At 48.5% G+C, this 12,669-nt stretch overlaps 1 protein-coding gene across 5 annotated transcripts in view; it reads left to right on the top strand.

The window, feature by feature from the left end:
* PRR5L (proline rich 5 like) overlaps positions 1-12,669 on the top strand; it is a 95,745-nt gene that overhangs the window by 79,044 nt on the left and 4,032 nt on the right. For 4 of the 5 annotated variants that reach the window (XM_027837885.1, XM_027837882.1, XM_027837883.1 and 1 more), the window contains exons 7-8: positions 2,084-2,224; positions 7,114-7,243. In XM_027837885.1, the coding sequence (XP_027693686.1) occupies positions 2,084-2,224; positions 7,114-7,243 (271 nt within the window). The remainder of the gene's footprint in view (positions 1-2,083; positions 2,225-7,113; positions 7,244-12,669) is intronic. The other variant, XM_027837886.1, reaches the window with a different exon arrangement.

Below are 12,669 nucleotides of genomic sequence, written 5' to 3'. Positions count from 1 at the left end.
TCAACCCCACAAGAATGCAAGATCATTGAAAGCATGGGACTTTGATCATATCCTCAGCAAGGGCAGCTAGGTGGCACAGTGCGTGGAGCGCCAGGCCTGGAGTCAGGAAGATTCAGACTCTTACTAGCTGTGTGGCCCTGGTCGTCACTTCACCCTGTTTGCCTCAGTCTCCTCATCTGTAAAATGAGCTGGAGAAGGAAATGGCAAACCACTCCAGTATGTTTGCCAAGAAAACCCCAAATGGGGCCATGAAGTTGGACATGACTGAATATTGACACCAATCCCCAGGACCCAGCCTAGGCAAGGACAAAGTAGGCCTTTAATAAAGGCTTGTTGAATTGAATTGAATTGAAATGACATGGAAGCCAAGTTAGACTTCCTAGCCACGAGAGCCTTCTTAGAGGGGATTGGGTGCCTGGGAAGCAGTGAGTTGTCTTTCTTTGGAGGTCTTCATGCAGAGACTTGTCAGGGATGTCATAGAGGTCAGGGGCTGGACTTGGCGGTTTCTGGTGCTCCCCAGGATTCCACCTCTGAGATTCCATGAGTGTCTGAAACACACCAGTAATTGCGATCAGAACTAGGCCTATAGGAAGGACCGCATGCGTGGAGAAGGCACTGAGAGCTCTAAGCATTTGGAGGAGGGAGAGATTTTCCCAGCCCAGGTGGCCAGAGATGGCTGCCTGAAGGAGGTGCCACTTGATCTGACTGAGGCAAAGGTGCTCGGGGATGAGAGATGATGGCAGCATTTCCCAGAACTCTGGGCAGTTAAAGGATGTAAGAAGCTTCCTTAAACCACAGTGGGCTTGGAGAAGATAGAACCACTCTTGATTTCTAGGTAGCACTTGGCTTTAGATCTGGGTGTGAATACTGGATCTGCTGTGACGCTGTGTAAATCATTTCTCCTCTCTGTGCCTCAGTTTCCTCATTTGAACAATGAATGGATTGGACCAAAGGATCTCCAGGTCCCTTTCAACTCGAACATTGTTTGATTCTGAGCCTCTGACTGAGCCTTGGGTTTGGTTTTGGGAGGGCAGGGAGTCATGGAGATGGGCGAGGTGAACTTTAGTGACAGGCCCTCTTCCTCATTTTCCCTGACTCAGTGACTGTGCCACACTCCCCAGATGGGTTAAGTCACCCAAACATCACCCAGATCCCTTTTAGCCTGAGCCAGAGCTTCCCTTCTGCAATAGCCTCGTGTCTAGGATCTAATTGGGGAAACCCTGCTTCTATGTCATAGAGGGAATGTGACCTGGAGCATTCCCCGGGTGAAAGGAAGCAATACTCCTGGCCATTAACACTGACCATTTCCCTGGTTTTTCTAAGGATCACAGATTTGAGACTAGAAGGGACCTTGGAGGTTCTAGAATCATGGATCTAGAACCCTGAAGGACCTTCCAGGCCATCTCTGTAGGCCATCCCCATCATTTTAAATGAACCAGAGGCTCACAGAGATGAAAAAACTTGTGGAGTTACCAAGGGAGCCAGGGGCAGTGAGGAGACTGGAACACGGTCCTCTGACCCCAACCCAACACTCTCTACTGTGCCCCCCAGCTCTTCCTCTCTGTTCTGTTCCGTTCACCTTCCCTTCTCTTCTCCCACTTGTCTCTCTCCTGCCTGGCCACCTCGATGCCAGCTGCTTGCCGCATCGTTTTCTTTATTACACACCAGTTGTGGTGGTCTCTGGGGGTTTCAAGTCTGCTTCAGGTGTGAAAGTCTTGTTTCTTTGAAAGAGTGAACTCAGTGAGGGGAGAGACCCTACTTGATTTTTCAGAGTCCTCCAGCACTTCTGCCATGAATGAAGAGCTAACTGGCCCTTACTAGGGACTTCTGGAATGGATTGGCGTGAATTGGAAAGGAATAAGGGGAATGGGGGAGATTGGGTGAGGATGGAGGGGAATGGGTTGTCAGAGTAGAGAATGGAAGGAGGAGAGCAGAGTGGAGGGACACGGGCTCCAGTGGGGTGGGGTGGGTTGGACTGGACGGGGATGGAGTACAGGAGAGCTGCACGTGGGCTCTGGAAGGTTTCCTGTTTTGGTGAAGGTTTACCTTCTTGCCTTTCTCTCTGGTCTCCTCTCTTCTCCAGGGGCAGGAGCTGACTATCCGCCAGATCGCCCTGCTAGGCTTCCGGGACCTCGTTCTCCTCAAAGTAAAGCTGGAGGAGATGCTTCCCGTGGGACAGACCAAAGTCCCGTCGTCCATCGTCCAGATGCTGCTCATTCTTCAGGTGAGGCTGTGTGTGTGTCATCCGGGCCCAGTGCGGCAGCGTCAGCCTTCCTGGACTGCTTACTAGCTCAGAGTTCCATGTTCTCATCGGGAATGAGTTGGGCTAGGAGGCCTTGGAGATTTTCCAGCTCAGGAATTCTGGGATTCTGTATCTCCTATCATTGTTGAGCATGGCGCCAGGCACCTGGACGTAATCAATGTTGCTTTTGTGCTATTTTTAAATACGAATCTGTACATGTTTTTTAAGCACCTACTCTGTGCAGAAAGCACTAATGCTGTGTAGTGCTGAAAGAGATAAAAAAATACGGATAAGACCCAATCCCTGTCTCAATGTGTTTATCACTATCTTTATTGGATTCAGAAGTAAAGTAGAAAAAGTCAGAGGTCAGTGCCTTGGAAGCCATTGAATCCAACCCCCTCATTTTACGGAAGAGGAAATTGAGGCAGATGGAGATGAAGTGACTTTCTCAGGGTCACACAGCTTAGTAAGTGTCTGAGGAAGGTTTTGAACCCAAGTCTCTCTGAGTACCTTCACCTCTGTGCCATGGGTCTTTCCTGTCCCCTCCAGGGTTAGACCAGGAGGATTGGGGGTTTCTTTACTCCCCATCCCCCCATTGCATTAAAAGACCAGGATAATAGCTCATTCGAGATTAAATCACGATGGAGCAAGAAGATGGTTCTGTGTTTGCCTGGGTTGGACCAGCAGCCCAGAGCTGACCGGGCCTCCCCAAGGCGTGCTGATCACAGGGCACATCCCAGAGATGTTGGTACCCTGGGTTGCACTCACCACTGCTCCCTGTGGCCTCCCCTGCAAAGCAAGCAAGCTCCCCGATTGCCCGAGAGGCAGTCTAGACTCGGCTGTTGGGGTTGTTAGTCTCTCTTCGCAGGAGGTGGACGAGGGGGTGTCCACATTTCCCCGATAAATAGCCCAGAGTCTGAGCCTATTCTCAGCTGGCTCAATCATCTGCCGAAAATCTGGGTGCAAAGTGTTGGCTTTGGGGAGTCAGAGGACCTGAGTTCAAATCTCAGCTTTTCTGCTCATGTCTCTATGACCCTGGGCAGGTCCTTTCTCTCTCTCTCTCTCTCTCTCTCTCTCTCTCTCTCTCTCTCTCTCTCTCTCTCTCTCTCACACACACACACACACACACAAAACTTAATAGTTGGAAAGGATCTCAGAGCCCATCTAGTCCTGTATCTAGATGACAGAGAGTCCTCCGGCCTTGGTTAGAAGACCGCTGGTCAGGGGGAACCCTCTGTCTCCTGTGCCACTTCCCTAAGCCACTTGTTTCTGCCTCTTGACCACTGCTCATAGTGCTGCCCTGTAATGCCAAGCATAACAAACAAGGCTATCTCCTTTCCACACATCAGCCCTTCAGATACCATACCAACCATTACCACCTCCTTCAGTTTTCTCTTTTCCAGGTTAAACGTTCTTGCGTGGCATGATCTGGAGGCCCTCCACCATCCTGGTCTCCCTCCATGTTATCAGTGGCCTTCCTAAAATGGAGTTCTTGGATGACAGCCTCCAAATGTCACCAACGTTGGGGGCTGTGTAGGGCGGGGCTGTCCCCTCTGCCTGGGCCCGAGGCTTCACTAATGGAGCCCGAGCTTGCCCCCTCTTCCTTAGGCAAGTACCAGGTGCAGTGGGTAGAGTGTTGGACCTGGAGCCAGGAAGACCTGAGTTCACTTTTGTTGTTCATTTGTTTCAGTTGAGTTCAACTCTTCATGACCCCATTTAGGGTTTTCTTGGCAAAGACACTGGACTGGTTTGCCATTTCCTTCTCCGGCTCATTTTACAGCTGAGGAGACTGAGACAAACAGGGCGAGTGAATTGCCCAGGGTCACACAGCTAGGAAGTTTCTGAGGCTGGATTTGAATTCAGGTCTTTCTGCCATTAGACCTGGCAATCTATCCACTATTACCCCTCATTCATTCCATAAACATTTATTAAGTACCTACTTTGTGCCAAACACTGTGCTTACTTAGCTGTGTCACCCTGGGCAAGTGACTGAAACTCTTTCAGCCTCTGTTTCTTCATCTGTAAAATCCAGTAAACATTAATTAAGTTCCTCCTGTATGCCACACACTGTGATATACTCTGGAGATACAGTTAATAAAAAGAAAAACACTCCCTGCCCTCAAAGATCTCACAATCCAGTGGGGATGACAATAGCACCTACCTCCCAGGCTTGTAGGTAGCATATTTAAAGCGCTTTGTAAGCCTTGAGGTGCTATGTAAATGCTAGTTATTGTTATTAATATCCATAATAGCACTTATATGTGCCAGGCTGTGTGTTAAGTGCTTCACAATGTATTATCTTATTTATTATTGCCATTATTATTATTATTATTACTGCGTGGTCCCCCGCTGAGCTTACAGCCAGCCACAGCCCCTGGCTCCCTTTTGGAGAAGCCCCCCCTCCTTTTCTATGCCAGCAGATGCTTGGACTTAGCAGGTGTCGGAGGGCCCTGCTGGCTCTAAAGTCTCCAGCTCTTGGCCTTCCAGCCTCACTGAGACCAGAAAGAGGCCTGATGTGACCAGCGGCCTGTTCCTGGAGCTCAGGGACGAAAATGCTCTGGGGTGTTTCCAAGAAGTGAAGCGGCTGGAGGGGAGGATTGCACCCAGTGGGGCCCCAGGGCAGGGGCAGCCCCCTCCAGGGCTGGCTGACACTTTCCCAACCTCAGCCCTTTCTCCCCTCTCTGGTCTCCCCTCTCCTATCATTCATCTTCCGTAGGGTTTCCGTGTAGGGTAGGGGTGAGGGCAGCAGCTGCAGATGAGGGTGGGGAAAGGTGCTTTAGAAATAACAAAGGCAGTAAAAGTGACTGAAAGCGATTCCTGGGCCTGAAAACCAGCCAAGGTGGTTTTGTGGTTGAAAGTGCTCTCCTGAGTGGCACCTGAGGAGATGAGGCCTCTCTCCTCCCCCGCCCCATGGGTCCCTTGGGAGGGTGACTCACGGAGTGACAGAAACTGGCCTCCCAGGAGGTCTGGTGGAACCCGCAGCTGAGTACGACCCCCCTCCCCAACATCTCTAATGTGGGGTCATCTAGCCTGTGTTTGAAGACCTCTGGGGACAGGAAACTCAGTACATTCCAAGGAAGTCTGTTCTACTTAAGGGGAGCCCTGATGGTTAGCAAATGTTTCCCTCTATGAAGCCTGATTGGGTCTTTTTGCGGCCCATGCCCGGATCTTTTAGTTATGCCCCTGGGGCCAGAGCGAGACCCATCCCTTGTTCAAGCTATGCAGCTTCATAGACTTGGACATCAATCAGTAAACGTTTATGAAATGTTTACCGTGTGCCAGGCACTGTGCTGGGCGTTGGTAATAGAGAAACATGAAATGGCCCCTGCCCTTGGGGAGCTTACATTCTATCAGAGGAAACCACATGTTAGGTGTTTACGTACATTCAAAATAGATAGAAGGGGGTGGGATGGATGGAAAGAGGACATAGAAAGTGACCCTTGAATTGAGCCTGCTTGGTTTCCTGCTGGCCCCCTTCCCTGGGGCTGCCCAGCACAAAGTCCTGGACTTGGTGTTAGGAAGGATCTTGGATTTGCATCTAGGCTCTGGAACTTATGATCAGTGTGACCCCAGACAGCTCACTTAACCACTCTGAGCCTCAGTTTCTTCATCTATAAAATGGGAGTCATAATACTTGCCCTTCCTACCTCACAGGGACAGGAGGAAAGTGTGATGGAGACCTTGGATCATTATATAGATACGAGCATTAAAGTGACCACAGGGTTCTGGTGAGGGCCCAAATAAGATAATGGATATTAAGTGATTTCTGAACTTCAAAGGGCTATCACTTATTTTTATTACATAGGATTATAGATTTAGCATTAGATGGGAACGTAGAGATCGTCTAGCTCATCAGCCTCACATTTAAAGAGAAGGAAACTGAGGCCCAACGACTTGTCCAGGGTCATATGCTTAGCAACATCACTACCTTGAGGTTAGTGCTTATGTTTCTGATACTTTTCCACACTACCCCATAATTTCCCTTTTGTCTTTCTCCCCTTTTTTCCTTGCTCTCTTCTTCCTTCATTGGCCTTGCCATGTACTATTTGTTACTACCGTTATCTACGAGCTGTCTGATCTTGATAGGTCATGTTTCCTGTCTTGGACTTAGTTTCCTCATCTGTAAAATGAAGGGGTTGAACCAGCTGACCTTTAGGTCCCTTCTGTCCTGTTAGTGTCTTTGTATGTGCCTCATGCATATACATGTACATATGTCTTATGTTCCTTGTGGTTCCCCATGAGAGGATAAGCTCCTTAGGGCCTTTGTCTGTGTTACTAGATCTTAGCGTGTTGCCTGGCATACACTCGGTGATTACCAAATGCCTGTTAATTGATTGATTGGAGGGACAGCAGGATAAATGGGAAGCCCAGCTCAGAGCAGAGAGAACCTGGGATCAGATCCTTTCTGTTGGCTGCGTGGACCAGCCACTCACTTCTGTTCCTCCTCATCTGTAAAATGGGGACAATACCACATGTCTCCAGTGGCTTGTTTTAAGGCCCAGCTGATGTAATGTGTCAAGTCCTGCCAGCTTTTAGAGCATTCTGTAAATGTCTGATGGTAGCAGCAGCAGTAATGCTGGTGGAGTTGGGCAAGGGGAGTTGAGGTGCTAATACCCCCATTACCTCGAGTAGCACTTTGTGCAGAGTAGGTGCTTTAAAATGCCTGTTGATTTGAACTGAAAAGTCAAAGGAAGCTGGCCCAGAGAACTTGGTTTCCGTTTCCTCGTCCTCCAGAGTCTTGCTAAGTGATGAGAGTGAGTTGCTTTTCCCCTCCCTGGGCCTCATTTTCCACATCTGTACAAACGTGGCTGCCAGCGGCCAGCCGGCTGAGCTCTGCTTGACCTTTGTTTGCTTTGGGTGTTGCTTTCCAGAGTGTCCATGAGCCCACGGGCCCCAGCGAGGGCTACCTGCAGCTGGAGGAGTTGGTGAAACGGGTTGTGTCTCCCTTCCTTGGCACCAGCAGTGGGGACCGAGTCTTCTCAAGTGCTGCTTGTGCGCTGGGTAAGGGGTGCAGCTCCCTGGCTGCTGGCTCCTTGGGCCGCCTTCCTTGATGTGTGCATGTGGGGTGATACCAGGTGGGAGGGAGTGGCCCAGAGGTCTGATGGTTGGAGGTGTGCTGGGTTGGAGGGGGACGTTGGGGACGGTCACCGTACTGCTGATCTGTCCCAGATCTGGCTCAGAGCAGTCATTCATTCTTCCTGAGCTGCATCACAGGGCTTGGGAAAGAATCTTCAGGGATTCTTTCCCACAGATTGATGGCAGAGCGGTGGGGCTGTATATGTCTTACTGGCAGCTTGGCCAGTGGCTTTGATCTTGTCCTTGGCCCGGGTTCTTAGGTTCCCTCTGTGGAGTACTGTGATGCTCTTTCTACCTTGGCTGTTCTGTCCCAGAATACTCACCCCACTGCCAACCCCCTCCTTCATAGTGGTTGTTGAAGTTGATGATGTTTGGGCTTAGCTTTCTCCTGCTTAGCCTCAGAGGACAAAACTAGGAGAAGGGAGAACAAGTTTTTGGGAGGCAGATTTCAACCCTATGTAAGGAAACAATAAGTGCTTCCCCAAAGTGGGATGGGTAGCCCTGGCTTCAGGTATTGGGCTTCCCATCCAGGGAAGTCTTTCAGAAGAGGCTGGCTGACCAGCTGTTGTCCAGGACGTTGTTAAAGGAATTCCTGCTCTGGTCGCACCTGGGCCAGATGACCTCTGAGGAGACTCTGGGGTGGTCTACAGTCCCCCCTTTAAAGCCTGCCACAGTAGCCAGAGCACTAGATTTGGAGTCTGAAGACCTGGGTTGGCATCTGGGTTTGTGGATTTTGCCAGACCACCTAACTTCTTGAGGCCTCTGTTTTCTTCTCTCCAGCCCAAAATCTGTTGTCCTTTGGTATTCAGTGAGAGTAGGCTTGAGTGTGGACACTGATATCAACTCATTGTACAAGGCACAGTGATTAGGAAATGGCAGAGCCTGTTTCTATCTCTTATAAGTGGAGGAATCGGAGAGGAGGATGTTAGCAATCCCTAGAACTGGAGGGAAAGGTCAGAGGACACAGGACTATAGATCTAAAGCTGGTCCTTATGGGCCATTGAGTCTGACCCCTTTGTTTTACAAAGGAGGAAACCAGAGGCCCAGAGAAATGAAACCACTTGCCCCAGCCTGTGAACAGATCTTAAGTAACAGAGGTGGAATTTTGCACCCGGTTTCTCTGATTCCAGATCCTGTGTTATTTCTGCTGCACTCAGATGTTGCAAAGGAGTGGGCATTGGTGGGTGTGTAGGGTGGAGAAGGGGATTGCAGCCTCTGCATTAAGGAGGAAGTTCTTGTCCTTTCTCTGGGCCTCTTTTATCAAAGGTGGGCAGGACCTGTTCTTGGCAATTCTTACAGTCTGGTTCATGTTCCGCTGGAGACACCTACTTTCTCGACTGCTGTAACCACAGATGAGATGATGCCAGGACCTGGCTTGCTCTAGGCTTCTTGGTGTATCCAGACAGCCGCTTCAAGAGAGTGACTTCTCTGTCTTCTTCAAATCCTGCCTGGGCACTTAGCTGGCATGGCCTCAACAGCACCAACTGCCATGTTGGCTGGGCCTTGAGCTTTTTACTACTGGTCCATCCAAGATGGGAGGGGTGGGTTTGCAGAGTGGCTTCTATGGTAGGCAGTGGTCAAGATACCTGTATAGGTTCAGTAGACTGGGGGACATGGGAGGGATTCCTCTACCATCTGTGTGTTGCTAAAGACAAGAGTCCATTAAGAACAGGGCATGGACTCCTCGGGCAGTCTAGTGAAGCCTGTGGGCCCCTTCTTACAATAATAGTTTTAAATGAATGAAATAAAATATATAGACTTACAAAGGAAATTAATTATTTTGAAATAGTTATAAAAAAATTTTTTTTTTAATTCACGGACTTGAGGTTAAGAACTTCTAGCTTAAAAGGCAATGAAAAAATTCCTTTGGGAGGATGAAGGAGGAGAGGTATGGGAGAAATGTCGGCAATGCCAAAAAGAAAATATTGCATTAAAAATCTGTTTCTTAAAAAAAGAAGTCAATGTAGTAGGGATGATTGGCCTTCATCAACTCATTAGCTAAAAACGTGCAGTAATAAACATTTTATTAATATTAATAACTAGCATTTACATAATACTTTATGGTTTACAAAGCACTTGATAAATGTTATCTCTCATCAGATCCTTACAACTACCCTATTAGGTAGGTATTATTATGATCCCCATTTTACAGTTGAGGACACTGAGGCAGATGGAGGTTAAGTGACTCACCCAAGGTCACCACTATTTAGTGTCTGAGGCAGGATTAAAACTGAGGTCTTCTGGACTCTGACGCCAGAGCTGTATGAACAGCTGCAGAGGTCCCCCTGGGATTTGTTCCCACACATTTCTTGTGGATGTGACCCCTGTATTTTGATTACTCTATAGACCAGAGCAAATGTCTTAACTCTCAAGAACCTGGCTTTAAATGCCTGGTTCTGCTGTATAATCTCCCTGAGCCGGTTTCCAGATCCAGCAAAGTGTGGAGATTGGAACAGACAGCCTTGCATAGGTAGATCTGACCTTAGGCAAATCAGTCAAACCTCGGTGGGCCTCAGTTTCTTCATCTGTAAAATGTGGGGATTAGAAGAGATAGCCTGCCAGGCCCCTCTGGCTCTCGATCCTTTTAGCCTGTGGAGTCTTTCCTCTTGCCAATGGTTCCATGCCCACTTTGAAGTGAGACCTGAGGGCTTCAAAGGGATACAATAAGCCCTGCTCTGCAGGGTGGCCCAAACGACGTGTGTGCGTCCCCCGCCCTTGGTGAGCTCTGACTGTTCCCAGGAACGGGGTGGAGAAGAAAGGAAGCCACCTACCATCTTTGGGGAGTGTAGCTCTGTGGCTGGGAGGGACCAGAGAAAGCATTTAGAACAGGCCTCTTTTTTACAGATGAGTAAATAGAGTCACAGAGAGATGGAAAGTGACTTGTTCAGAGTCCCACAGGCCATAAGTGAAAGAGTTAGGATTGGAAAGCAGTCCCCCAGCTCTCAGTCCAAAGGCAGGTTCTTTCCATTTTCGTGTATATATAAATGGAAAACACAAATATAAAAATGTAATAAATATAACATATAATATTGTATTTATATATTATTGTATATATTGTATATATTATATAACAATATAATAAATATAAAATATAATAAAAATATAAAATATAAAACATATATATACATATATAATATAAAAATAAAATAAAAAACATTTTTAAAATAGGGGAAGAAAAAAGATAAAAACAATTTCTCTGAGTCATTCTGAAATCTGCAAAACTCTGGCCCTCTCCCCCAGTTTAGTTGTAGAGACTCCCACCCACAAATCCGAATGGCCTAAGCTCCATTTCTCGTTCACAAAAGCCCCATGGACCAGTTGCCCTCCATTGTCTCTCCTGATGGCTGGCTGGTATTTTTCTTTTTAAATGAAAGCAGCTCCTTCCAGATACTATGACATTTTTTTACATGACAAGCAGCCCATTTGTCTCTACCTACCAGAAATAGTGACTGGAAAGGAATGCCCCGCTATGGGATTGGTGAGAGGCCCGACAATGGCGGCATTGTCCCCAGCCCAGCCCTGTGGAGAGGAGCCATTGAGGCTGGGAGATCAAAGGCCTGGGAACCCTGAGTCCCCAACAAAGGGAATGAGGAACCTATCCTTGGAGCGCTCCCTCTTCTTTGGGCCTTTCAAAGGCACTGGAATTTTGGCTCCAATGTGGTGTAATTAATTCCCAAACCCAGCGGAGTGTCTGGTGTGGGAAGGCTGAGGGGAGTCCCGTGGGAAAGGGGTGAGAAGTGGCCTGGAGGCAGGTCTGAGCAGAACAGAGGTGGCAGAAGCAGGAGCCGCTGGCCAGTGGCCCTCTTAACGGATGCTTGTTAAGAGGACAGCACAGGGATGCAGGCCCTGCCAGGGGGCATAGCTACCACTCAGACCTGGACTCTTCTCAAGCATCCCAGGCTTGTTCTTGCAGCAAAGAGGAAGAAGGGGAGGGCCGAAATGAGCAAACATCCGAGGGGAGCTCTGGGTCCAGGCACAGCACAGGACTGGCTCAGGGCCTTGCTTCGTTCCACTTCATCCACATGAGCTGAAGTTTTGTTTATAAGGAACCCGGAGGGGAGGCAGCTAGCCCACCCTGGAGTCAGGAGGACCTGAGATCAAATCTGGCCTCAGATTATATTCTGTCAAGGGAGACAACATATATACATATAAGTATATAGAAAATGTTTCAAAAATGAACATATAGATCAGGGTAATTAGCGGGGGTAGAGAGAGGGGCATGAGGAAAGGCCCTATTGCAGAAGATGATTTGGAAAGAGCTTTGAAACAAATTAAGGGTTCTTTTCAAGAAGGGACAGTGTGAATGTGGTTCAAAGAGTATGATTTTGGAATCAGAGGGTCTGTGTTCAAATCCAGGCTCTACCACACACTACCAGTGTTGACTTGGGTTAGTAACTACATTTTTTCAGCTCTCAGTTTTTTTCCTCTTTAATGTGGGGAGTGGGAAGAGGGTAAATGGTTCTGATCTCTAAGGGCCCTTCCAGCCCTCAGTCTGTGATTCCATGGCTTGAGATGTGTCCTGATTCTCTCACACCCAGTGATGGGAACCAGAACAGATCATCCCCTCTAAGCAGGAGCATGTACCCCCTTCCCGCCCCTGCCACATTAAGTGCCCGTAAATGGATCAGAGGTAGCCAACGTTGAATGAAAGAGTCGGGAGGGTCTCTGATCCAGGAGAGAGATGAAAACTTGGGCTACATTCGCTATGGCCCTTGTTCTTTCTGGAGGCTGAGAGAGAAGAAAGGTGGAACAAGAGGGCTGCTCAGGCCCGGCCTGCTAACGCCTTCCATGCCAGAGAGAGGATGCACAAAGTTCTTGACAGGCTAAAAAGCTGGGCTGAGCTCAAGGTGAAATTTAATGATGCTAAATGCAAATTTAGGTTTAGAAAAAAACAACTTCAAGTACAAGCTGCAGAGATGTGGTCAGACAGCAGTTTGTCTGAGGAAGATCTGGGGTGTTTTTTGTTTTTTGAAATTGCAGACTTAGCATGAGTCAGTAGTGTGATAGGCTGGCCGGCCAAGTGATGGAACCTTAGACTGCCTGTGTGGCAGGCAGCGTAGACTTCAAGCCTTCGCGTCCACCCCCCTCATTTTACAGACACACACAGCCAGTAAGTAGTGGCAGAGGCAGGATTTGAAGCCAGGTCCCCTGATTCATTCCCAGGCCATTTGCTTATACCACCGTGCCTCCTTTGACAGCAGAGTCTAAATGTGTGAAGGCAGATGGCTGAGCATTCCACGTGAGGGCAGCCAGTAACCACAATAACATAGATTTAGACCCAGAAGGTCTCCTGCTTTGAGATCACCTTGTCCAACCCTCTCATTTTATAGATGAAGAAACTAAGGCCTTAA

The sequence above is a fragment of the Vombatus ursinus genome, unplaced genomic scaffold (genome assembly GCF_900497805.2).
Source record: "Vombatus ursinus unplaced genomic scaffold, bare-nosed wombat genome assembly UNPS02014822.1, whole genome shotgun sequence".
NCBI lineage: Eukaryota > Metazoa > Chordata > Mammalia > Diprotodontia > Vombatidae > Vombatus > Vombatus ursinus.
The sequence above is the reverse complement of the archived record's forward strand: the minus strand, read 5'-3'. Positions and strand labels throughout refer to the sequence as shown.